Source organism: Anabrus simplex, chromosome 1 (genome assembly GCF_040414725.1).
Source record: "Anabrus simplex isolate iqAnaSimp1 chromosome 1, ASM4041472v1, whole genome shotgun sequence".
Taxonomy (NCBI): Eukaryota; Metazoa; Arthropoda; class Insecta; order Orthoptera; family Tettigoniidae; genus Anabrus; species Anabrus simplex.
Window position 1 is genome coordinate 1,622,580,242 of NC_090265.1, and position 26,974 is coordinate 1,622,607,215.

A 26,974-nucleotide genomic window follows, 5' to 3' on the forward strand; every position below is an offset into this window, starting at 1 on the left:
CTCCTTGGTGCTTTCTTCTAACGGCTACACCATCAATTTTGAACAAAGAAGTACAAATTATTTTCAATGAACACTTAGAATTTGGAAATACCGGGCGAGTTGGCCGTGCGCGTAGAGGCGCGCGGCTGTGAGCTTGCATCCGGGAGATAGTAGGTTCGAATCCCACTATCGGCAGCCCTGAAGATGGTTTTCCGTGGTTTCCCATTTTCACACCAGGCAAATGCTGGGACTGTACCTTAATTAAGGCCACGGCCGCTTCCTTCCAACTCCTAGGCCTTTCCTATCCCATCGTCGCCATAAGACCTATCTGTGTCGGTGCGACGTAAAGCCCCTAGCAAAAAAAAAAAAGAATTTGGAAATATATATGACAGTTCAAAATTGAATGCATCTAAGTATTCATGTTTTATAAACATTTTTTTCTTGGTGTACCACTAGTGAATTTAAGTCTAAGTTATTACATTATAAAAGAATTTTCCAATCTCAGAATGAAACTGATTCAGAAATTATCAATTTCTTTTGTATTACAGTTTGTATACCTTTGACATGAGAAACTTGAAACAGCCGATGAATGTCCACATGGATCACACATCCGCAGTTATGTACGTAGATTATGCCCCCACAGGGAAGGAATTTGTCAGTGGAGGATATGATAAAAGTATCAGAATATATCAAGTGGATAAGGTGAGTAGATATGATGTGCTCTAGATGTTATCATTTTGAAGGCTGAGCTTGCATTCATTTCACGTCCGTAACAGTCATCCTCCTCCTCCATTCTTCTTTTCATCTAATGTGAATAATATAATGTCTGTATACCAGATTTTTCTGTTTTGTGCCTAGCGTGAGAGAATATAATTACAACTGTAAGAATTTGAATACATCAAATTGCAGTACAGTGTAGAATATTTTCCACTTCTTGGGACTCAGAATGAAACAGATTCTATACCAAAGGTGGCTGGAATGACCAAAGTCACTGTGAACAACATTTGCTTATACATTATGTCAGGTATAATCACCAAGTTAATATCTTTGTAACCGGGCGAGTTGGCCATGTGGTTAGGGGCACGCAGCTGTGAGCTCGCATCTGGGAGATAGTGGGTTCGATCCCCACTGTCGGCAGCCGTGAAGATGGTTTTCCGTGGTTTCCCATTTTCACACCAGGCAAATGCTGGGGCTGTACCTTAATTAAGGACATGGCCGCTTCCTTCTCATTCCTAGGCCTTTCCTGTCCCATTGTTGCCATAAGACCTATCTGTGTCGGTGCGACGTGAAGCAAATAGCAAAAAAGAAAATCTTTGTGGAAGTAAGGAAGCAAACTGGAAGAAGTGGAAAGTGTCATGTACCTCGTCAGTATTATTGTAGCTTTATGTTTTGTTATATTTATATATAAATGTTAAGTAAAGAACTGGAATCACAGGTAAGGCTATTTGCAGATGAAGTTATACTGTATGTTGCAGGATTGTGACTGACTAAAAAAAGACCTAGATATTGTTCTGAGATGGCCAGCAGACAATAGTATGATGGTAAATGGGATGGGAAGTCAGGTTGTATGTTTCACCAAGAGAAAAAGTCCCCTCAGTTTTAATTACTGTGTTGATGGGGTGGTGGTACCTACTGTTGGATTTTTTATTATGGACACTCGAGTTTAGGCTTTAATTACAAACGAACCAATAGGCCTATTGCAATGTGAGTTATACCAGTATTTTCCTTATTTAATTCTACACTAGCGTATATAAGACACATTGTTTTCGACGTTCATTTAATATTTTTTATTTGTGGTTGTAATAAATATTGCCCGCGTTTTTGGCTTCTTCTCTGGGAAGCACACACTTAGGAATATCTTTTTTTCTAGCCTATTTCAATCCACTGCTGGATATAGGCCTCTTCCATATGCTTCCATTGTCATCAGTCTTTAGCCACTTGGAACCAGCGTGTTCCAGCCAACAGCTTTATGTCGTCGAGCCATCTCTTCTGGGATCTTCCGATGCCTCTCTTGTGTTCCCATGGTCTCCAATGAACAATCCTAGAGGTCCACCTGTTGTAATCTTGTCGAGCTAGGTGTCCTACCCATTGCCATTTTAGTCTTGGTACTCTCTCTAGGATGTCTGTTACGTTAGTTCTTCTCCTGATGTCCTCTGAATGGATCTTATCCCTAAGGCTGATCCCTAGCATCTGTCGCTCCATGGCTCATTGTGTTTGCTGATGCTTGCGAGCACTTTCCTTCGTCAGAGTCATCGTTTCCAGACCGTAGTAGTAACTGGCAGCATGCACGTATTTTAAACCTTGGTCTTCAGGTTAATTTTAACATCCTTGCTGGTGAGGATGAATCAGTTTTCGGAATGCAGTCCAACTCATACCTATTGTGCGAGGAATTTCTGCATGTTGGTTGTCTTTTCCAAGTTTTATCTTGTGTCCAAGATAGATGTACTCATCAACAGCTTCTATATATTGGTTTCCCATTTTAAGTGGTCGACTGTCTGGGCTTAGTATTTTCGTTTTATTAATGTTCATTTCCAAACCAATCTTAACAGAAGCAGTTTTTAATTCTTGGGTCATGCTTTCTAGCTCATCTAGATTTTCATTTATGAGCACAATGTCATCGGCAAAACACAGGTGGTTCAAATATAACCCGTTGATTTTTATTCCTTTATTATCCCAATAAAGGGGTTTGAATACATCTTCCAAGGCAAGGGTAAACAACTTTGGAGAGATGTGTCACCTTTGATGGTTATGAATTTCATGTTTTTGGTCCGTATTGAACAATATATAAGTAATAATAATAATAACTTAAATGTTTCAACCTTTTCAATACAATATATTCACAAGATTACAAAATTATACGGTACTAGTTTCGACCCATCTAGGGGTCATCATCAGCCGTATTGGAGCAAAGATCATTTGTGGCGAAATCCTAAGACAATATTATTTTAAAGAATAACAAGTGAAATGAGATGTTATGGTAATAGTTAATAATACAAGGAATATACATAATAAGAGGTTTTTAACAAAGAATAAAGTATAAATGGGGTGTTGTAAAAATTATAATCATGGAAATCAGTAAGTTCTTGTATTGAAATGAAACAGCCTCCACCATTCGCCAAGATTCAGTGCACCCCCAGTCCCACAAACGAGCCACATACAACAGCCTAGTTCACCGAGCCTTCAGCATACCTATGTCCAATAAAGATCTAAAAAACGAACTCAACACAATCCGCGGAATCGCAAAATTCAACGGCTTCAGCAATCATTTTATAGAAAGGATAATCAATAAACACAAACATCGCCCAAAAACTACCCTCAAAAAAGAAATAACCAAACCTCTAACATTTTCCACCTTCACGTTCAACAATGATATCTACAAGTTAACCAACATCTTTAAGAAACAAGGCGTTAAAATAGCCTTCAAAACCAACAATAAGAACATGAATGTTTTATACAATACTTCACACATCAACAAGACCAGCAGTTTTTTAAAATCAGGAGTTTATAGGATCAAATGTACCACCTGTAAAAAAACCTACATCGGGCAAACCGGGAGAAACTTCATTATCAGATACCACGAGCACACTAACGCAATAAAATACAACAAGTTTTCAGCCATCGGCCAACACATGCAAGATTATAACCATAATTTCACCAATATTGAACAAGACATGGACATCCTCGTATTAGCAAACAAGGGCCCTTTACTGAACATAATGGAAAATTACTACATACACCTAGACCAATACTTTAATGCCAGTCACAATCTCAATGAAATCTCAGAGAAACCCAACATACTCTTCGATCTATTTATCACTTTCCTCAGAAACAATAATGCAGCCAACCTAAACTCAATCCTAAATTTAATCAAAGGTACTTTTCCAAGACAATTACACTTTCTCCCGCACCCTTCAGCCCCACCTTAAGCCCTCTTCCTAAGCCATATTTCATTTCAATACAAGAACTTACTGATTTCCATGATTATAATTTTTACAACACCCCATTTATACTTTATTCTTTGTTAAAAACCTCTTATTATGTATATTCCTTGTATTATTAACTATTACCATAACATCTCATTTCACTTGTTATTCTTTAAAATAATATTGTCTTAGGATTTCGCCACAAATGATCTTTGCTCCAATACGGCTGATGATGACCCCTAGATGGGTCGAAACTAGTACCGTATAATTTTGTAATCTTGTGAATATATTGTATTGAAAAGGTTGAAACATTTAAGTTATTATTATTATTACTGATGTGTCACCTTGTCGAACTCCTTTGCCAACTGGGATTTTATTGGTGATGAGGTCTTCGTCCACTCTGACTACCATTGTTGCTTGATCATAAATGTTTTCCAGGAGCTTTATATACATTAAGTTTATCATGGCATTTTGAAGTGCCTTCATGATTGCCCAAATCCCCACTGAGTCAAAAGCTTTTTTATAATCAATGAAGGCCAGATGAATCTTGATGTTTTACTCAGTGGTTTTCTCAAAAAGAAGACGAATAGTCTGGACGTGTTCAACAGTTGAGAAACCTTTATGAAATCCTGCTTGCTCAGCAGGTTGATAAAAATCCAGTTCTCTTGTGAGGCGGTTGATTACAATTTTAGTCGGGAGCTTGTAAGGTGTGATAACAAACTCACAGGACAATAGTTCTCTAAATTTTCCTTATCACCTTTCTTGAAGAGAAGTATCACTTCAGCATTTTTTCAATTTTCTGGTATTCTTCCAGAGTTAATACACTTGTTGATGAGTATTCTCACGACTTCTAGCAGATCTCTTGCACCTAATTTCAGCATTTCATTCATTATTTTATCCTCCCCAGGGGATTTTTTTTTTCCTTAGTTGTTTAAGTGCATTTTCAATCTCAGCAGTGGTTACTTCCGGTGTTACTTCATGTGTATAATTCTGGGCTAGTTGTTCATCACTGGGTGGTTTATTAATGGTATACAGCTTGTAGTAGAAATCTCTAATAACTTCAGTAATGTTTTGCCTATCTGTGACTATTTCTCCATTTTGTTTCTTAAGTTTTGTAATTTTTGGTCTTCCTGTAGACATGTTGTTCTTTAAAATCTTCATGTTTTTATTTTCTTCAATTGTCTGTATGATCATGTTATTATTAAATTTCCTTAGATCTTTTCTTATTTCCTTGCGAATGGTCTTGTTAAGATTTTTGTATTCTGCTGTATCCCTGTCCATTGTCTTCCTGTCCTTAATGAGCTGCATGGTATTAAGTGAAAGTCGGCTCCTCTTATTAGTTTTCTTCAATGGGATCTCCTTTGCTGCATTTTGAATACTGATTGTAATTTTCTCATTAAGTTTGTTCACGTCCAAGTATTTCAAATCTTCTGTTCTTAAGTTTTTTGGTAAGAGCTTGTTGAAATGATGATTGATGTTTTTCTAAGTCCTCTACTCTTGGAAAAGTGTACCCCCTTCGTTTTGGACCATTCAAGTTTGAGGTAAAATGTGAAGGTTGCTCGAACTAGCCTATGGTCGCTTCTTGTATCAAATCTGTTGAGAACAGTAACATCTGTACAATATTTCTTCTTGTTGGTCAGGATAAAATCTATCTCATTCTTGGTTAGACCGTCAGGGCTCTTCCATGTCCATTTTCATTGGGTGGGCTTTTTAAAGAAAGTATTCATGAAATAGAGATTTTCGGCTTGAGATATTCTAGCAATCTTTCTCCTCTTTCGTATCGATCGCCTAATCCATATGTACCAATGTTCTCTGGGTCTCTGATTTCCCTTTGACCCACTTTTGCATTGAAGTCTCCAATGATGATACAGAGTTGTGTCTTTTCTGAATTTTTCCCTTTGGTGATATCTTCATACAGCTGTTCCACTTCCTCTCTGTCAGAAGTACTGGTTGGAGCATAGACGTGTATGACTTGTATGGAGAATTTACTATTTAATTTGAGGACGATATATATCACTCTGAAAGAGACACAAATCATCTTGTGTATGAATTCTTTGATATTTTTATTGACAAGAATAACAACCGCATGTGTAGAAGCATCCCCGTTATTATGCAAGATGACATGACCTGATGGAAGGGTCTCAGCTTTTTCTCCTTGAAGGCGAGTCTCACAAATACCCAGAATATCCCATTTTATGTCATGCCGTTCTTGTTCTAGCCTTTCCAGGTCTTCAGCTAGTCTCATAGTTCTTATGTTGTATGTGGCTATTCTTACTAATTAGTCGTTCTTTTTGAATTTTTGCCTCCCCCAGAATCCTTGAGGCAGACTGACATATTGTCGGTGTGAGATTCTGAGTCTTTCACTCTACTCACCTGGGGTAGTTTCGTTTGAAAATTCGAAGTCATAGGAGTTTATGGAAGGTGTTGGGCAATAAAACACCACGCTTGCCAGACGTGTTGGTGAGTTGTGATTCAGCCGCCCCTAACATGGGGAACAGACGCTGTTGGGGTACCGCCATTAACATGTGGAACTGTCGTGCCCTTTATGTGTTGTATTCGTATTAATCCCGAAGTACAGGGCTGCCTCTTCCAACATCTCCGCCGTACCAAAGGTCACCCTCTCCGCCGTTGATGTCGTTGAGGTCTTCACTCGTAACCCTGAGCTGGGACCCTTACCAGATACTACACACCGGGTCAGTGTGCTCTGGGACTCACATAGGCAGGGGCGCCACTCCCTGGGTAGAGCTGCCTCCAAGGAGGGTCTCTACCTGCTACCGAGACTTAGGAATGTATACAAGGAAAACTACTTGTCAGATGGTAATGAAATTTTTGTATGTTATAACTGCATGTATTTGTAGTGTAATACTCAAGTTACCATTTTTTTCAGCCACCCCAAAAAAGGTTCTTATCATTTTTCTAAAGCAACTCTTTCTCAGCCCAGGATAAACGTACAGCAGCAAACTTGGGCTTGTTTTGAAGCACTCAGTCATGGTTATCAGAAACTACAACAACTGTAACCGTACAATGTGGTATCGAATTTATGATGGCGGCCAGCCAAGGCCGAAACTAGTCCCTAGTTTAGTAATGTAATTCAAAATATTGCATATTATAGTATTGAAAAGGTGGACCCTTACAACATTAATTTGATAATTATTATTGTGATCACAATTCAATACGGATCAAAACCATGAAGTTTATATCCTATGATTCCCTGATTTACTATAGCAGCTGCTACAGTAACTCACGCCAGCCACCTCACTGTAGCGATTACACACCAGGAACTATACCACATGACTGAAATGCAGTTCAGTATTTCATACACATATCAGCGCTCACGCCAGGAATAACAGGCTCTTAATTTGAATGCTGCACTAATTCAGCTCAGCTTGGAAACTGAATCCTCCTAGTAGCCTACACGGAAACTAAACATGGTGCACATGACCAACACTCACAACAAGACAACGGGATGAGGCTGCGCATATGTGCGCGGCTAAACATTAGGTACTCCACCCTACCCATGTCCAGGTAGGCATTTGGATAAAGCCCCGGTAGCTTCTCAGGTTAAGACATTAATCTCTTCATTTAAATGTTAGAATATCACAGGTTCCGCTGAAGAGTGAAGGCATGTCCACTAAAAATCATTCAATTCCCATACTCTGCCGGTGGACGTCTCCATTCAACATATAACGTGAATAAATCCTAATATCAAAATACCTTACTGCTACGCATCTAAACCTATTTTTCAAATAATAACTCAAAAATAATTCTTACATTAATTTATTAGCATGCTAATCCTGGTAAAAAAATAAAATTGAATTATAATTTGTAGAGAAAAGAAAATGGATACTTGATAATCAATTAACACATATTTACATTGCTTTGTGTTGATAACATAGCTGAAATGGGGTCTTCTCTGCTTATACACACATTAGTTGACAATAATCGCTTCACTCAATCAATTAAAACCATCACATGGCTTCCAAACTTGTGATTCAGCTCATTTAACGAAAAGTTAAAGTTTAACCATGACAACAACATGCATATCGAAAATTCAATGTTCTAAATTGATTAATATCCAAACAAAATTCATAATTGATCATGGGGTTATCCTTATACAAGGTCTTTCTTTATTTGGGTATGGGGCATTTTTTAATATTTGGGTCATCATATGTAACTTATGAGATGCGAGATATTCAATAAGTTTCCTTATTGTGGCTCATAATTGTTGCCACACCCTAAAATATCATTATAATGAAAAATATTAACTAGACACTGCTATATAAACTCATTCACGACGGTGGCAATCATATATAGGTCATTCAAAACCTTACATAAATAATCCATTAGTAAATTAACTGAGAAATTGTGCCAATTACTTATATATATCCTACCATCAGTCATAAATAATCTTATTTCATATACCGCTGTGCCAATAATTCAATGTAATATAATTCATCAGTCTACTGTTTGCTTGGGAGATATTAATTCTCTGTAGGACGATCATTCTTAATATATTTCCTTACATCTACACCAATAAGCATATGAAGTTCAATAACTACTCATAATCTATTGCATTATGTCACAAATTGACATTAAATCAGCTGGACTCTTGCTCTCATGTTAATCTCAACATGACCTAACCTTGCAACCTTCATTCCAATTATTATCTTCTACCAACATCTATCATATAAATCCATAACAACTTCTTCCATATAACCTCACGACAAAACAAACATTACATCTCAACATTCCTATTACCACATAATTCAAATCCATCTCTTCTTATTAATCCTTCTGCATACATAATCTCACTTCTCTTCCCTTAAATATCATCTTTGTTACGGTAGAAGATTCCCTCGACGATATATTCTTCATAATAAACACATATTCCAAGTAGGATCCATTTCTTCTTATTATTTAAGTAAATACGGTAATGTCTGTCGATCTAGTTTTCTCTAAACTCGACTATGCTCTGCAATACATGTATCCTTCTCAATATCTCCCAGTTCATAGCTGACTAAACTTTCCATGTAGATTGGTACGTTAAATCGATACACACACATCACATATGTTAACATAACCCTATCACGACATATTTAAGTATATCTGTTACTTAAATTAGCAATCATTCGCGGTTATATGCTTAGGACCTACAACTAACTTTCATAATTTGGCACATAGGATTCATTTATAGCAAATATTTCACAGACACAGATTATTTTCAACAAATACTACTAATATTTTTATACAGGAAACTTATCTCATATCTCGTCTCGTCTCTGGCAACTGCCGGCTTCTGCTTGCTTGCTATGCCATCTCAATGTAGCTTGATTCCACCTCTAGAAACGTCATGTCTCTTCTTACGGCATGGCAGTACTGGACCTCGTTATGGTGGCCTGGGCAATCTTTTCCCAATCAGTTTAGGCGGCTCTCATCATGTTGCAGTCGCTCATAAAAGTAGAAATTGATATTATATTATCCTTCATTTTTAGCCTCTCAACTGAACCAGTTTTGGGGTCCCTTTTCCTTTCCTTTCTCCCTTCAACTGCTCCACATTTGGGTGATAATTTATCTTCAGCTTTAGTGGCGACTCCTTCCCCTAATTAGTCATACGCTGGCGTTTAAGAAAATCTACATCTAGCTATCATATACATCTCAGGGATTAAATTATATAAATATATATATTAACAGAGATCTCTTCCGCAGGAAAATATTGACGAAAGGGCTAAACCGAGATGAGCAACCGAAGAGAAGACAACTTAAATCAGTTTAAATATTAAGTAACATGTGAAATTCTCTTAGAAAATGCCGTCATTATTCTTTACTTGGACAGAGGAGCGTAAGCAGGCCCACTCACAAAGAATGAGGGAAATTTGGGCTCTAAAGAAGGCCAAGTTCAGTGTCAAATGCAACAAGACTTAACGTGGTCCTTGATGACCCCAGCGAATTATATATATATTTACGTAAATCCGACTGAGAATCGCCCCTCTTATTTTTCAGTATATCTGCATATCTGTCAGGTCATTAAATCAAAATATAACTGATTTTAAGTTCAATTATTCATCATCAATTATGAAATTACCTTAAATTACTCTGATAATCTTTTAATAATAATAATAATAATAATAATAATAATAATAATAATAATAATAATAATAATAATAATAAATTAAATTCTTAAATACTAACTTTATTCAAAATCATTTAGCATGTTGGGATAAGTTAAAATTCTTTCTAATCATTCTTTTGTACACGTTGGTATTTCATTCATTCAAAAAAAAAAGGATTGTCTTGATGTTATTATCTTTCTCATAAATTTCGATTCAAAATCATCAGTCATTTTTTACCATCATCCAAGGTCTCATCTTCACAGTTAAAAACAATTTCTTTCCTATAGTTTCCTGCAGAATTAAATTATTTATGGAAGTTCTCTTGACCTGACATGGATTACATTCTACATCTCCTCAGTCTCATATAAAAGAAAATTAAAATTGTTTAATTCTTTAAGTTGACATAAATGATCCAATCATTCCAACTGGCTAACTCAAAACTAAAGAAATGATATATTAAGAATAAAATAAAATGAATTTCTTTGGGAATAAAACCTAAGAGCTGCCATATTCTCATTTAAATATCAAATCCTAATATGTTGCCAAATTCTATCAAAATATCAAATCTTTACATGATATTGCATTTTATATGTATAAGCATTAAGAATGTATATAAACATAAAGAATGCATATAAATATTAAGAATGCTTCTTTTTGATAAAACATCTGATCCTTGTTTCATGCTGTTCATGACTATTTCATCAGTACACGTAAGCAAAATAAGCAATGTTTCACATCTGTAGCTTTCAATTGCTACCTATGATAATATACCAGTAAAAAAAAATTATTAATCATAATTGGACATATTCAAAATATTCCCTAAGAAATTTATAAAATTCTCCAATATAGGTTATATTAAGGTCGTATTGCTTCATAAATTCAATCACATAGTTGCAAATAGTCGAGGAATACCATAGATGAAACTTCCAAACTCGTAAATAGCAATAATATAACACTATGAAGACACTACCGTCAATGATCTGCTGTTTCAACTTAAATCAGTTTAAATATTAAGTAACATGTGAAATTCTCTTAGAAAATGCCGTCATTATTCTTTACTATAGGTTATTTGGAATTTTTGATGATCGTACTCTATTATTAACCTGCAAGTTCACTAACCAAATGTCATCAACTCATATTATAAGTCAACCCATATTACATGTCGCTATTAGCATCAAATATAACCTTGATCCAATACTGTGTTACATAAATTAACATCAATTAGCCTTACGTAAAATTCTTTCCTCATACGTCGTCGTATTTATCATAATTCCTCAACTAGTATATCAACGAATGTATATTATTAATAACATTCACATTTCTTACCCCATATTTCCATTGTATTTGACTTCGCAGCAAATATAAACATCATTTAATCTGTTCTTAGTAATGCTCAATTCATAAGATTCCATATCTCAACAAAATTAATGTTTTATGGATCAACAACTACAATTCATATCAATATGCACTTCTTTTATCAAAGGATGAACACATTAAACCTATATTTACTTACATTTGGCAATAAGTTGACATTGTATACAATCTCGATAATCTACAAGTCAATATGCTTCATTTTCACATTTCAAATATCTCAGATCACATTATGCATGGTATAATTCTTTGAAAGTAAGCTGAAAATTGCTAGCAAAGCACTTCATTGGCGAGTATTATCTTCGCTACACATGGGCGTGTTTATATGTTTTGGAAGACTACCTAAATCCATCATTTAAATGTCACTATTAGTAGTACACTCGCACTGAAACTACACATTGAAATCACCTATCTCTTATAATAACACCATCAACAACTTGCTACTAAATTTTAAAAAATTTAAAAAAATTAAATTTTGAATAAACTTTGTGAAACTTAATCTGCTTGTGTTTCTGGACTGGGACGGATGTTCTCTCATTCTTCTACAGGACGATCATCTCCGGATTACAGCTGCATCACGTCTGGGCTGTGGTCTTAAGTCTCCGCTTCTTAGGAATAGCCGGTTGGGTTACCGCCAGACGTCAGTCCCATCTCCAATTTAGTTGGCCATCATGTTGTTCTCGTAGACATGCATAAGAAACATATTTAAAAGCATCATTAGTTTCATAATCTTGCTATTTACAGATCTTCCTTGAATTATGCCTATGTTGAGCAAGGTAGATTATGACGTTGCAAACGTCAATACTTTAGTTTGAATGACATAAAAGGTATCTTAATTATTGCCTTGTTTTACGATTAAATACTTTAAGTTAGCGATTTTCAGCATCTTCTCTAATAAGTCTTTGATAATCTTTAGTTCAATCCCAATCTGCGCTCAGCTATTCTCTTCGTCTGCTTTTGGATATACCGCTTAGGATTTCTTTTACGTTTATGAGAAATATAGCATTATAACTTTAAGGAAGAATGGCTGAAGGAGAAGTGCAAGGATGTCGAAGGCTGTATGGTCCTGGGAAAGGTAGATGCTGCATACAGGAAAATCAAGGAAACCTTTGGAGAAAGGAAATCTAGGTGCATTAATATTAAGAGCTCAGATGGAAAGCCACTTCTAGGGAAAGAAGACAAAGCAGAAAGATGGCAGGAGCATATCCAACAGTTGTATCAAGCTAACGATGTAGATAATTTATTTCTGGAACATGAAGAGGCTGTTGATGCTGATGAAATGGGAGACCCAATTTTGAGGTCAGAGTTTGACAGAGCTGTGAGTGACCTAAATAGGAACAAGGCACCTGGAATTGATGATATTCCCTCTGAATTACTGACTGCCTTAGGAGAAACCAGCATGGTAAGGTTATTTCATTTAGTGTGCAAGATGTATGAGACAGGAGAAGTCCCATCCGATTTTCGGCAGAATGTTGTTATACCTATTCCCAAGAAAGCCGGTGCTGACAGGTGTGAAAACTACCGCACTATTAGTTTAGTATCTCATGCCTGCAAAATTTTAACACGTATTATTTACAGAAGAATGGAAAAAACAAGTTGAAGCTGAGTTGGGGGAAGATCAATTTGGCTTCAGAAGAAATGTAGGAACACGTGAAGCAATCCTGACTTTACGTCTGATCTTAGAGGATCGAATCAAGAAGGACAAGCCCACGTACATGGCATTCGTAGATCTAGAAAAGGCATTCGATAATGTTGATTGGACCAGGCTATTTATGATTCTGAAGATGATAGGGATCAGATACCGAGAACGAAGAATTATCTACAACCTGTATAAAAATCAGTCTGCAGTGATAAGAATCGAGGGCTTTGAAAAAGAAGCAGCAATCCAGAAAGGAGTGAGGCAAGGCTGTGGTTTGTCCCCTCTCCTTTTCAATGTTTACATAGAACAGGCAGTAAAGGAAATCAAAGAGAAATTTGGAAAGGGAATCACAGTCCAAGGAGAGGAAATCAAAACCTTGAGATTTGCCGATGATATTGTTATTTTATCTGAGACTGCAGAAGATCTCGAGAAGTTGCTGAATGGTATGGATGAAGTCTTAGGTAAGGAGTACAAGATGAAAATAAATAAGTCCAAAACAAAAGTAATGGAGTGCAGTCGAACGAAGGCAGGTGATGTAGGAAATATCAGATTAGGAAACGAAGTCTTAAAGGAAGTTGATGAATATTGTTACTTGGGTAGTAAAATAACCAACGATGGCAGAAGTAAGGAGGACATAAAATGCAGACTAGCACAAGCAAGGAAGAGCTTTCTTAAGAAAAGAAATTTGCTAACTTCAAACATTGATATCGGAATTAGAAAGATGTTTTTGAAGACTTTTGTGTGGAGCGTGGCATTGTATGGAAGTGAAACATGGACAATAACTAGCTCAGAAAGAAAGAGAATAGAAGCTTTTGAAATGTGGTGTTACAGAAGAATGCTGAAGGTGAGATGGATAGATCGAATCACGAATGAAGAGATACTGAATCGAATTGGTGAGAGGAGATCGATTTGGCTACATTTGACGAGAAGAAGAGATAGAATGATAGGACACATCTTAAGACACCCAGGACTTGTTCAGTTGGTTTTTGAAGGAAGTGTAGGTGGCAAGAACGGTAGGGGTAGACCAAGGTATGAATATGACAAACAGATTAGAGCAGATGTAGGATGCAATAGTTACGTAGAAATGAAAAGGTTAGCACAGGATAGGGTGGCATGGAGAGCCGCATCAAACCAGTCTATGGACTGATGACTCAACAACAACAACTTTATATTCCAACTTGTTTTCTCAATAATTTAGGAAATCTCCCTTTTAAATATGCTATTTTTCTTGGGTATGAATTCTCTCTTAAATCTTCATCTTGTAACTCAGTGCAATGTTCGACTGTTCCTACTGTTGGTTTAACAATTTAAAATTACTGCATTTATCTAAATCACGGCCACTTGGATTCCATTGATCTGTACTTTCTTACTCATATTTACGGCCTCTTTAATTCCACACATCGGTATGTTATGCTTCGTATTTTCTGCCGCATGATTTCTGACACTTTATCGTTATTCACGGCAAAATAATGATTTACCACCTCGTTTCGAAATAATCAGGGCAATGAAATGGTACACAACAGATATGTATATATATATTAGTGTCTTTATCTCAAAACTGTGCCTGTATATTCATTCAAATGTGGATCTTTCCCTCAGGGTAATTGCTGCTTCCAATTATTATTTTAAATATTCTTCAATATTATCGGCTGCTTATAGCACAGAAATTTGCCCTTTCTCGTTTTGTTGCAGCGGCTTGAATATTTCTTCTCTCTAATATTTCGAATTAGAAGATGTTCGATTCTCTCCACAACTTGACTTGGTCTGCAGTTATGTATATCTGAATTCTTCTCAAATATTTATATTTAATCTGCTGTTTTCTTCCTGACCGCTGAATGATTACCTCTTCTTGCTTTTAAGTGGATTTTTTCAATGCGATTTTTTTTTTTTCTTACCGTATTAAGAATGAATTGGTTTCAATTATTTTTTAAAACAATACTTGTTCCATCTTGAAACTCCTTTGTGAGGTCTCCATGACTCTATGCCTTCTAACCAAGATTGATTTGCACCTCGGTGATACTTTATACGCATTTGTGCTGCTTGAAGCTGCCGGGCGCCATTTTGTCCGCTCCTTTTCAGTGCGTATGATTGCCTCGAATGTAACGTAATGATACAGTACCAACCATACAAACTGGAAATCCTTGGGTGGAGGTGGGGTGGGGTGAGGAAATTAAGTGCAAGGACGAAATTTGGCCTTACTAAAAGAGCGATCTCGCTGCCATCTGTTGAGACCACCATATCGAAGTCCTATGGTATTAGTAATACGGAACAGGTAGTAAAGAGTCAAGAAAAAGGTTTCTTGGCTCAAATTTTTGTAAGATTTTAATAATACGTTTGTCATTATTGTGATATTTAGCCAAATTGTTGATGGTTTTAATTTGTTCCCAGATTTTCCATTTTCCCCTATTGTACTTTTCTCCCCCCCAGTCCCTCCAAAAGTTAAAAATCAAGGTTCCACTGTATATCAGTGAATATTGGCATTTGCTGATGATATTGTGATTAGAGGAAAGAACGAGAGAGAAGTGCAAGAACAGTTTGTTGCTATAAATAGAAAAAAATTTGAATGAGGAATGATTTTGTGTAGAGAACAGCAAGACAATGGTGATAGCAAGAGTGAGAGTGAGAGAGTGAAAATGAGCTATTAAAATCACAAAAACAAATGCTGAAACTGTGGAAAACTTCAGGTACTTAGGAAGCGAATTAATGGAAAATTTGAGAGTGAATGTGGAAAAACGGCAGGAGGATTCACTGTTGGAGTGCTTTTTATCACACAGTATAGAATCTTCTATGGAACAAAGGTTTATCAAGGATAGAGATTACAGTATGTACAAGGCAAATTATATGTGTATTATGACTTAGTGCTCAGACCTGACCAGTTACAAAAGAGAATGAAAATAAAATGCTGGCAGTAGAAATAACTTTTTTTTTTTAATTTACGAGAAGTAGACAGAAGACAAGGAGGAATAGAGTGAGAAATGAAGACATATGAGGAATCATCCAGGGTGGACAAAATGTCCCTTAACACTAGCCCACAATAACAAGTAATGTGTAGACATTTTAAAAATATTTATTTTATAGACAGGCACAGTAACTAAGAAGAATGTTCTTGAGTCAAAAGCAGTTTTTTTATTCCCACTCAGTTTAGTCGGGAGAGGAACACATCGGTGGATACGAGTGATTTCACTGTTGAGGAGAATGTGGTGTCTTGTGTGTGTTTTTTGTTTGTTGTTTTTTCTACAAACATCCAACGACATATAAGACAATGGAAGATTTATGAGGGATTAGGTGTGCATTTTGGGAAACAGTTGCCTTCGCGATAAATGGTTCTCATATGGGAAAAGAAAGCCTTTGTTGTGGGAATTGTTTATGATGCACCACACAGCAGGAGACCAAATACTCATGCCTGATGTGTGTTGCTGTGGCGATCTACTATGCAAAACCACATGAGGAAGGACTTATGCCTGTCATGGATTTGCCCATCCTGAGCGAATTACTGCGAACTGGTGTATCAGATGTGGATCACAGGACTTTCCTTCCCCATTACCTTGGCCTCCACGAAGGCTGGACGTCACCACACCAGACAGTGTGTTCTGGGGTCTGAGTGAACAGCAATTTGTACCTACTGTAACTTTATATACTGTACAGAGTAAAGGGACCGAAATGGTGTGAGTGTATTAAGCTGATGAATGGAGGAAGACTGTAAAATTATAAATTAAAGGATAAAGAGACCAACAAAGATCAAGATTATGATGGATGGACCTGATTAAGCATGGATGAGAAATTGTATGAAGATAGACAAAAAAGGGGAGAAATCGTATTTTCCCTAACCTGACTACACTTGGATAATGGAAGCATCACCATTTTTGTCATTAGTGCCATCTCAAAATTCCTTTTTGGAAACTCTTTCAAATAGTATGTTGTGAAATTCTGTGTCATGAAATTACGATGTAATGCATTGCTTATTGGAAAAAAATACAACCATATATTTAAATTAACCTTTCGAGCTCCATTATCTTTAGTGTATGCTTCCTGCTCCACTCCTAATTAATATCTGCACTATGAACAGTTGTAGAAAGTGAACACAGCAAAGCAATCTAATCATCATCATCATTTGTTTACCCTCCAGGGTTGGCTTTTCCCTCGGATACAGCGAGGGATCCCACCTCTACCGCCTCAAGGGCAGTGTCCTGGATCTTCAGATACTTGGTCGGGGATACAACTGGGGAGAATGACCAGTACCTCGCCCAGGCGGCTATGCTGAACAGGGGCCTTGTGGAGGGATAGGAAGATTGGAAGGGATAGGCAAGGAAGAGGGAAGGAAGCGGCCGTGGCCTTATGTTAGGTACCATCCCGGCATTCGCCTGGAGGAGAAGTGGGAAACCATGGAAAATCACTTCCAGGATGGCTGAGGTGGGAATCGAACCCACCTCTACTCAGTTGACCTCCCGAGGCTGAGTGGACCCCGTTCCAGCCCTCATACCACTTTTCAAATTTCGTGGCAGAGCCGGGAATCGAACCCGGGCCTCCGGGGGTGGCAGCTAATCACGCTAACCACTACACCACAGAGGCGGACAACAATCTAATACAAAATATAATTTTGTTACATGAAGTATATTTACAGTTACAGTGTTGAAGGATTGTTCCTACCTCATGCTTTATATCCACAAATTGTTTCATTGAATAGGAATGCAGGTAAATCAGGATCGCCAGCTCTCCACTCTTGTCATGGATTTGGAGGAGCGTCACCACATCCAGTTTCATTGTCACTACCTCTCTGTTCACTTTCAGTTATACTGTATTATTCATTATTAAATCATCCAAGTCAGTTGGTTCATCAACGTTGCTATCACTGTCCACTAACTGTTCTAAAATATCCATTTCTGTGAGCGAAGAGGAAGTAGAAGCCATGTTTGCATTCAATCTATATTATCAGCAAACTTTCATAAAGATTCGAGAATAACAGAGGTTACAAAGTCATTACAATTCCCACAAACTATAGTAAATAGGGAAAGGTGTTCTCTTGGAGACCATTAGATACCTCTACAATACTATAACACAGCACAGTTGTCATATGAGCGCTGAAAGTACAAGTTATTGTAATGTCGATTGGGACTCGACATTGGAGAGCAAATCTAGTATTTTAATGTTGAGGCCCACTTGATATAGGAGTGCAAAAGGTTAATCACTTTTAACTTATTTAAAAAATCAGATGTTTAATGTTTTGGTTGCACTGAAAATTCACAGGAATTGTGGGTTCTGTGAAAATCCTATGGTAATAATTCCACATAAAGATTGAAAAATGATAAAGAAAATCATGGTAAAATCTTCCAAGTAAAAATATTGATTTTCATCTAGTTTTTTCCTCAGCATTTACACTCTATGTGGCTGCATGATTATCTTATAATAACGCAATTTCTAATTGTGTATCTGGCTCAGTCTGGAGGTATTTGAAGGTGCTCAGGTATGTGAGCCTCGCGTCGGTAGATTTACTGTCATGTAAAAGAACTCTTGCAGGACAAAATTCTGGCACTTCGGTATCTTCAAAAACTGTAAAACCATTAGTGGAATGTAAAACCAGTGTTGTAGTAGTAGTAGTAGTAGTAGTAGTAGTAGTAGTAGTAGTAGTAGTAGTAGTAGTAGTACACTACAAGATCAAGCAGTTGCTCCTTGCTTTTGAAATTTGCAAAAAGAATTCTATAGTTGCTTCTATAGTTCCTTTCCTCAAGTGTGAAATCAGAAGGATGTGCTGCACTTTCTGTTTAAAAACATGAAAATGTTGCAACTTTTTGTAACCATTTTCACTGTGACACCAATGCACTCATAAAACAACTTGTTATAGTCGTCAGTGAGTGAATGCTTAGATAATATGGTGAACTGTATATGACTACACTCTCTTTGTTTTTTTGTTTGTTTCCCCACTTTTTTCTGCCTAAGAGATCAAAGTGTTTCAGTAACACATTTAAACATTTTTCTGTTTTTTAATTTTATTTTAACATCAGCTATACACAGTCTTAGATTAATTTGGGATCTTAATGTCCTTGCATTTAATATCCTTTAAATCAACAAGCTTGTATGAGAATTCTACAAACATTTACCCGGACAGTTGTACTGTATGCCTCAGAAATTTGGGCAACGAAATATGGTGTTTTGGCAAATGAGTGAAGCGTCCTGGAGGATGACGATGTAAATGCTGAAGTTATGTGTCTGGTAAAACAGATTAGATCTGATGAAATTAATACTCCGATGTCTTACTTGGTGAGACCACACACTGCACCCTTCCCAGATAATGACGACTGTTTTTTAGGGTTATGTTGATGGGAAATGGCCTCATGGGAGACCAGTGATTATATTCCTCCGAGAACAAGACTTCATTGCAAACAACTATAGAGCAAATGATCTTGTAACCTGGAATCATTTCGTGATAACAACCCCTTCTTTAAAATGATACTTGACGACGACGACTCTGTAAGGAAAATGTTATAAATCTTCTTCTACCCATTTCAATATGTATGTGATTTTTTTCATTGTTTCCTCTTAATTATCCTCTCTTCATGGCTTTTATAATATTCTCTTCTTTGGATCAAAGAATTTTATTTGTTCACATCATTTGCATGTCATTTGTTTCAACTTTATTTACTGTGGAACAAATTGATGTATATTTGAAGTTGCATGTCTGCTTCTTGGCACTTGATTGAAGTATCCATGTTTAAAAAAAGAAATGTACAGTAGTTCTCCTTTATTCCCCTTCACAGGGCCATTCAAGAGATATATATCACACCAAACGAATGCAGCGAGTAACGTGTGTCATGTGGACATTAGATAATAAATATATCCTTAGTGGATCAGATGAAATGAACGTCAGAATTTGGAAAGCAAGGTCGGCCGAGAAGCTGGGTGTGGTGAGTATACCTTTTGAATTACACAGTTTCATATAATGTGATTTTTTTAATTTTATACTGTTTTAAGAACAAATTTATAAGAAAGCTATAGGAACATAACATGAACACTACTGGAATTTGTCTTCCATTAAGCTTGAGGTTCTTGATGCCATGGAACAGATATTGAATGTGAAGAAGAAGGGAGTTGTTTTGAGGGAAGGAAATATCAACAAGAATTTTCTCATTAAAGATAAGAAGTAGCCATTCTTCTTCCAAGAACTCTACACCAGAATTGGCAAATCGCTGCTTATTCCACATCATTGCATTGTGACTTTGAGGTACACAAGGGTAGAATTGAGTCTCTGCATAGTTCAAACTTCCCAAGACTGTTTGTGCATTTTGTGCAGCTTCCTTCTCTACCATATAAATTGTTCCTTGTTATACAGTCTATCCACCTGAGGTGGATGAATTTTCCTTATCTTAACAGCTTGCAAAGCTCTACCATAAGCTACTCCACTTGTCTTGTCTGTTATGACCTTATCAGGCTGGAACATTTCTGTACCAGCATTCCAGTATGCGCCACATGATCCACCAAAGTTAACTATATTCTTCAAGTTTTTCTGTGTCCCTACCCTGTGCCGGTATGATTTAAACTCTCAGAAAAAAAATCATAGTTTTGTCAGTTTTTGCAATATAAATAAACAATTTTATATACATATTCTATAAAAAGTGGACTATCGCATGAAATCAGTTCAAAAATGCTTACCTTCAGCATTGGAAAGAAAATCAGGCTACAATATTGGTACATTCTGTTATCCTTGTTCACGCACTTGAATTTCTAATTCACTCAGAAAAGTTTGATAGTTTTCAGTCACTAAACAACAGAATTACACATTGTTATTCCCAATACCTAGCTTTGGTATGGTAACACTCAAAACATTCTCCTATGCAAACACCTACGTCACATTTACGGCATTATACGGTTGTCATTTTCTTCACAGCACAGTTGGTGTTGTGTTTGGACTTGTCGTAGCAAACCTTGCACATACGCTACGCATGTCCTTCCTTCTATTTTTTTTTTGCTTTACGTCGCACCAACACAGTTGTCTTATGGCGACGATGGGATAGGAAATGTCTTGAAAGTGGAAGGAAGCGGCCATGGCCTTAATTAAGGTACAGCCCCGGCATTTGCCTGGCGTGAAAATGAGAAACCACGGAAAACCATCTTCAGGGCTGCCGACAGTGGGGCTCGAACCCACTATCTCCCGATTACTGGATACTGCCACGACTGCAGCTATTGAGCTCAGTGTCCTTCCTTCTTTGCGCCAACTGTAGGTATTCTGTGTGGAAAATGATCTCCACCTACTATCCTTCCCGCAGATGATGCTCTTGATTCTTCAATAATTTCAGCACCAACACTACTCACCAAATCATCTGCCAAACATTCACAAAATTTTGGTAAGGGAAGTTTTTGTGAATAAGCCTTATGGTACAGTATATAGGCATTCACTATGGCAAGATCAAACAGATGGAAGAATAATTTTTTCCACCATTTGATTGACTTCCTCGTGAATGCATAATATGCCAACAATTGGTCAGACTTATCAACACCAATCTTGAATTTGTTATAGTCCACTACTGCTGATGGTTTGGATTTCTCGTGGCTCCCTCTTGCTGTGGGTACTTCAGTCATATCATCATCGTGTGCAGTGCTCAGTATATACACGTCTCAAACATCTCACCACTTTATTGCTAGAAGATATTCTCTCTGCAGTGAAATTTTTTCACCCTTTTTCATTTTTTATTTTTCGCAAACTCTGACTTTGGCATTCCTTTCCAATTTGACATCACGGTGCCAACTGCTTTAGTCTGACAGTCCCACAGATGATCATAAATGGTGGGGCTTGAAAACCATCTGTCTGTATACACTGTGTGTCCCCAATTTTTTATTGGTTCATGCAATCTGTCCACAACATTGAAGGAAGAATTATAATCCTCCACTGTGAGATGGGCTCCAGGATACACTTCCATGTTGCACACATAACCACTTCTCGCTTCACACAGTTGAAAGATCTTGATTCCATACTTCTGTGGCTTTCGTGTCATGAACACATGAAAAAATATACGTCCCCGATATGGGCATATTGCTTTGTCGATTGTCAGTGATTCATCAGGTGAGTAACAGTTCTGCAAACTTGTTTTCAGGCAGTCTAGTGTTGGTTGGATTTTGAATAGAGGATCGTAGCCTGGATGGCCCCTTTGTTTCTCCTTATCATTGTCGTTCAGATGCAACGTTGTCAGAATAGCAAGAAATCAGTCTCTCGACATTCCAATGGACTTCGTGTAGTCAGTTTTTAGTATTGGTGTTGTGCTCCAGTAGAATATGTGCCAAATATGTGAATTACTACTGCAAAGAATAACTTTAGTTCTTTCAGTGTCACTGGTTTCCACTGCATATACATTGATTTAGGTTTCAAATAGCCTTCTTGCTTCTTTAGATTTATTTGCTGTAGGGCACATCTGTTACTTTCCACTCGGATAACATTCAGTATATTACTGTAAAAAAATAAACCAAAGAAATCTAGAGGTGAGGATTCTGCAGGAATATAATGGTTATTAGCATTCAGGTTGGTGTGCCAGAAAAAAGGGCCTGATAACAGGAGCAATATCTTGTTTCCGTTGTGTTCCCATGGTTCTCGTCTCCTTTCGTCTTCTTGCGACCGGTTCTTCTGGTGATCGTGAGGGACTTGTAGATTTTCATTTTCTTCTTCACACTCACTTTCATACAGATCAGAACCTGAATCATTTACAAGTTCCGTAATAATCTGTTCACTTATATGTGTGTGGGCTGTATGCACATGTAGGATTTCCTTTACTTGTACTAGGTCTGGGATCCATATCTCAATATACAGTATAAATCGACTACTTGAGAGATGATTGCGGACTGTTGACTCCCAACAGTTTCATTCTAAATCTGTGAAGTAGTACCGTATTTTCTCGCATAATTAACGCCCTTGCATAATTTATGCAAATGTTCACATATTTGACGCACCCACGTCTTTAAACATCCATCACGCAGCTCCGGATACATTTCGAAATAAATATCTCAACTACTCAGGTAGCAGTCTTCTTATTGGGAAATCGGGCATTCTAAATACTTGGCAACGTGCTATTATCTGCCAGTAGGAAATACCACTGCACTAGTTCACTGATGAATCAGCCCAGAAGTGACTAGTGGCACACTATTCCAGTCTGGTGCAAACTAATTGTACGAGTGTTTTGGGGACGGAACATGCGTTTCTATGATCTCAGAATTGTTTGTTAGTTCACAGTGAGCAAGAATTTGAGTAATACAGCATCATATAAACTTGCGGTGATCAATTACGCCAAAACATGCGGGCGTAAGTCAGCGGGCCGCAAGTATTCAGTGTCCGAATGCAACGTGTGCTACCGCGGTAACAGAGAAGTGCACTTCAAACGACCAACAAATCTCGTAAAGCATTTTGCGGACCAAAAGTGGCAAATTTCCAAAAGTGGAGGAGGATCTGCTTAACTATATGATTCCGTTGCGCTACGTTGGATATGCTGTTTCTCATGAAATGGTGTGTTTTAAAGGACAAGAAATAGCTGTTGCACATGGAACCAGCATATCGGATTTGAAGGTTAGCTGAGGGGGGATGATTACTTTTATGAGGAGAAATGGACTTTCTCTTCGACGAAGAACAACTTTATGCCGTAAAATGCTGATTTCAACCAAGAAGTAATTGATTTTCATCGCTTTGTTATTGAGAAACGTAGTGTGAAGGAATATTTGCTCTCCCAAATAGGAACCGCAGGTCAGACGCCATTCAGTTTCCATATGCCACAAAGTTGAACTGTCAATAAGAAGGGGACATCGAGTGTTTATCGTACTCATTACCGGAAGTGAAAAACAACGATGTACTGCAATGCTTGCTGTAACATGTGCTGGCAGAAAGTTTGCACCTTACATTGTTCTAAAACGAAAAACAATGCCTGGGGTAAAATTTCCGCAAGGGATGCAAAATTGGATATGAACGGTTTGGGGAATCTATCAGGGTCCCTTATTCGATGCCTGGCCCTTCTTGTGTTGGACAGTTTTCTTTTCTTGCCTGTATTTCCTTATTATGCACTTACATGAATTGTACTTATTGCCAGCTCGTAACAGGAAGAATATTTTCCAGTGTCGATACGTCAAACCCACGTGTCCAACTCGCCTGATGTATCCTACTTCACTTTTCAGAAAAGAACTCGTGTCGGAATTTTGCGCCAAATGACGATAACCGAGGATGAGTTGAACCAATGGTGCGTATATTATATTTGATGTACCTTTTAAATGTAAATGAATCGTAAATACCGTAGAAACCCGCTTAACCGAAATGCTCTGGAAAAATTGTATTTTTATATTTCATTTTCATTTTTACCCTCTCGTTCTTAGCCATCGATATTATAATTCTCTTGCTATATGTGCTGAGAGCTACTAGGCAAACCCTATTTTTATATCATGACTTATACCAGAATGCACGTGTAGCATAAAACAAAACAGTTTCTTACCATCTACATACCTGCCAACTTTCCCGATTTAGGCGGGAGACTCCCGATTTTCGACAGTTTTTCCCGCCTCCTGATTATTCTAATATTTCTCCCGATTTTAACTTATTTTAGTGAACTTTGAACATTTGTTTTCAAATCCCACCATTTCAGCTTTGTACGCAAGTGGCCGAAGTCCTTTGCTCATTGGCCTCTTTGAAATAAAACATTTCGACGTTTATTAATACGAGAAATGCGCACGAATGTGCGATGTTTATTGAAACCTGTGTATCGTAACGCGTATATCGACTGTCAATCTCTCGTTCTCGCGTGTTATGTTCCTGTTCGTTCGCATCAGTCTAGTCGATTCTAGAGACTAGTCACTAGATTTGGAGTCTGTTTTAGTAGTTTAGTGATAGAATTTCCTAATGATTTTAGGAGCCATTTGGAGACAATTCTGGCGAGTTTTAATTTATTACTTGATAAAAATAATATTGCGCTTCTCATAATCGCGCCGGCGCGAGATGCAGTATATTAATCTATGCATTTTCTAAGTAATGGCATCTAAGTGCATGACTGATTCACACGTCTGGAGCATGAGTTCATACTATTTTCGGTAGGCTTATCAGAGACCGATTATCTCGCTCACATACTTCCTGTGAGCCTCATATAACAACAGTCATGTTTTGAGACAATAAGTGTTATAATATACGGTACCATAGTACTTCTGTATTGCATAAGATATGTAGAATAACCAGTTTTGAGCAATTGTATCTCCTGATTCCTCCCAATTTTTCCTGATTTTCATCTCTAAATCTCCTGATTTTTGGCTTTGTAAAGTTGGCAGGTATGCATCTAGTTCGTTCCATGATTTTAAAAACTTCATCTTTGGTCCGTATTGAATGGAGACTAACATACAATAAAGAAGAGAGCAATTGATCCACTTTTTCCATACAAAGTATGTTACTAATTCAAAATCACAACATTATTTATTTGGTACCGGTTTCGATGTCTTAGACACCATCATCAGCCAAAATAGGACAAATGAACAAAGATATATACATGTTGAAGTGCGAACTATAGACCCTTAATAATGATATAACATTGGTTAAATAAAATACAAAGTGTGATGGTGCTTAAAGAGAAAGTCATCCTAAAATATTTGCAAGTTAAGAACTTGTTGGTCAAATCGTAAAACAAATGTGAAAAATATTAACAAATATTGAATAAGTCTTGATCACTTTGTAAAGTTTTGAGTCTTAAGTATGGCGTTGTTAACCACGGAAATAGTTTTGAATGTTGTCATCTAAAAACCAACCTCTGTAGAACGTTGACAATAAGATAAAATATGTAATCTTAGTAGTGACTTGTAGCATCAGTTTTCATAAGTTGAAACACTAAACCTTGATGTAATTAAGCCAGTGAATCTTGATACAGACATGGATATTAAAGTCGTTATAAAAGCAGAAAGTTCTCGATCCACTGCGGGACCTGAAATGTGAAAAGAAAAGCTTTTAGATTAGAATAAGATAACGGACACGGGAGCAAGAAATTAAAAGCTTTAGTAGGGGACTTACCTCGAGCAGCCTGTTGTGAATGCGGAGTCTAGAGAGGAACTAAAAGCTGGGGCTTGCTAGAAGCATGGAACAAGGTTAAAGAAGTGGAAGGGGCGGGTCAGGAGGGAAGGGAATAGGGGTGATGGATGGGGCGGAGTCAGACGGGCGTGGTACGGAAGGATAATGCGACAACTTGTTACATATAATCTGAAAGAACAAACTGTTTTTGGGAAGTTTAACACTATTGAAAACTAAAATAAGGACATCAAATAAGATTCTGGGCTTTTCGAAAATGTCATTCAGGTTCAAATTCAGGTTGAAATATTGGTCTAAATGTATCTAGCAAGGGGCCTTTACTCAATGTGTCTGATATCGTTAAGTCCTGATCTATTCCATTAAATTTGTGTTTGTGAGCTCGCATCCGGGAGATAGTGGGTTCGAACCCCATTGTCGGCAGCCCTGAAGATGATTTTCCGTGGTTTACCGTTTTCACACCAGGCAGATGCTGGGGCTGTACCTTAATTAAGGCCACGGACAGTTCATTCTCACTCCTAGCCCTTTCCTGTCCCATTGTCGCCATAAAACCTATCTATGTCGGTGCGACATAAAGCAACTAGCAAAAAAAAAAAAAAAAAAAAAAAAAAAATGTTTTTGTAGTCATGAATGTGCTGACCCACTGCAGAAAACCTATTATACCTAATTGCATTAATGTTCTGTGTACCTGATCTTAAAATTTCTACCAGTTTGCCCAATATAAGAACTGTTACAGTCGTTGCAGCGGAACCTGCTTCCATTGGCACAGCTTTGTCCCATAACGTGTTTCTTACACTATGATAGAAACAGCATCCAGCTTGAATCCTCTTACTAATTTCAGCATCCAGTCGAGCATTCTCCATTAATTCACTCCCCAGGTATTTGAATGTCTCCTCTACTTCCAGGGGTTTGTCAGCAAATCTAATGTGACCTTTCC

At 37.4% G+C, this 26,974-nt stretch overlaps 1 protein-coding gene across 1 annotated transcript in view; it reads left to right on the plus strand.

Annotated features, from left to right (window-relative positions):
* LOC136881221 (DDB1- and CUL4-associated factor 13) overlaps positions 1 to 26,974 on the plus strand; it is a 170,023-nt gene that overhangs the window by 128,716 nt on the left and 14,333 nt on the right. Inside the window, exons 6-7 of the mRNA XM_067153953.2 lie at positions 528 to 681; positions 19,775 to 19,921. Coding sequence (XP_067010054.1) covers positions 528 to 681; positions 19,775 to 19,921 — 301 coding nt within the window. The remainder of the gene's footprint in view (positions 1 to 527; positions 682 to 19,774; positions 19,922 to 26,974) is intronic.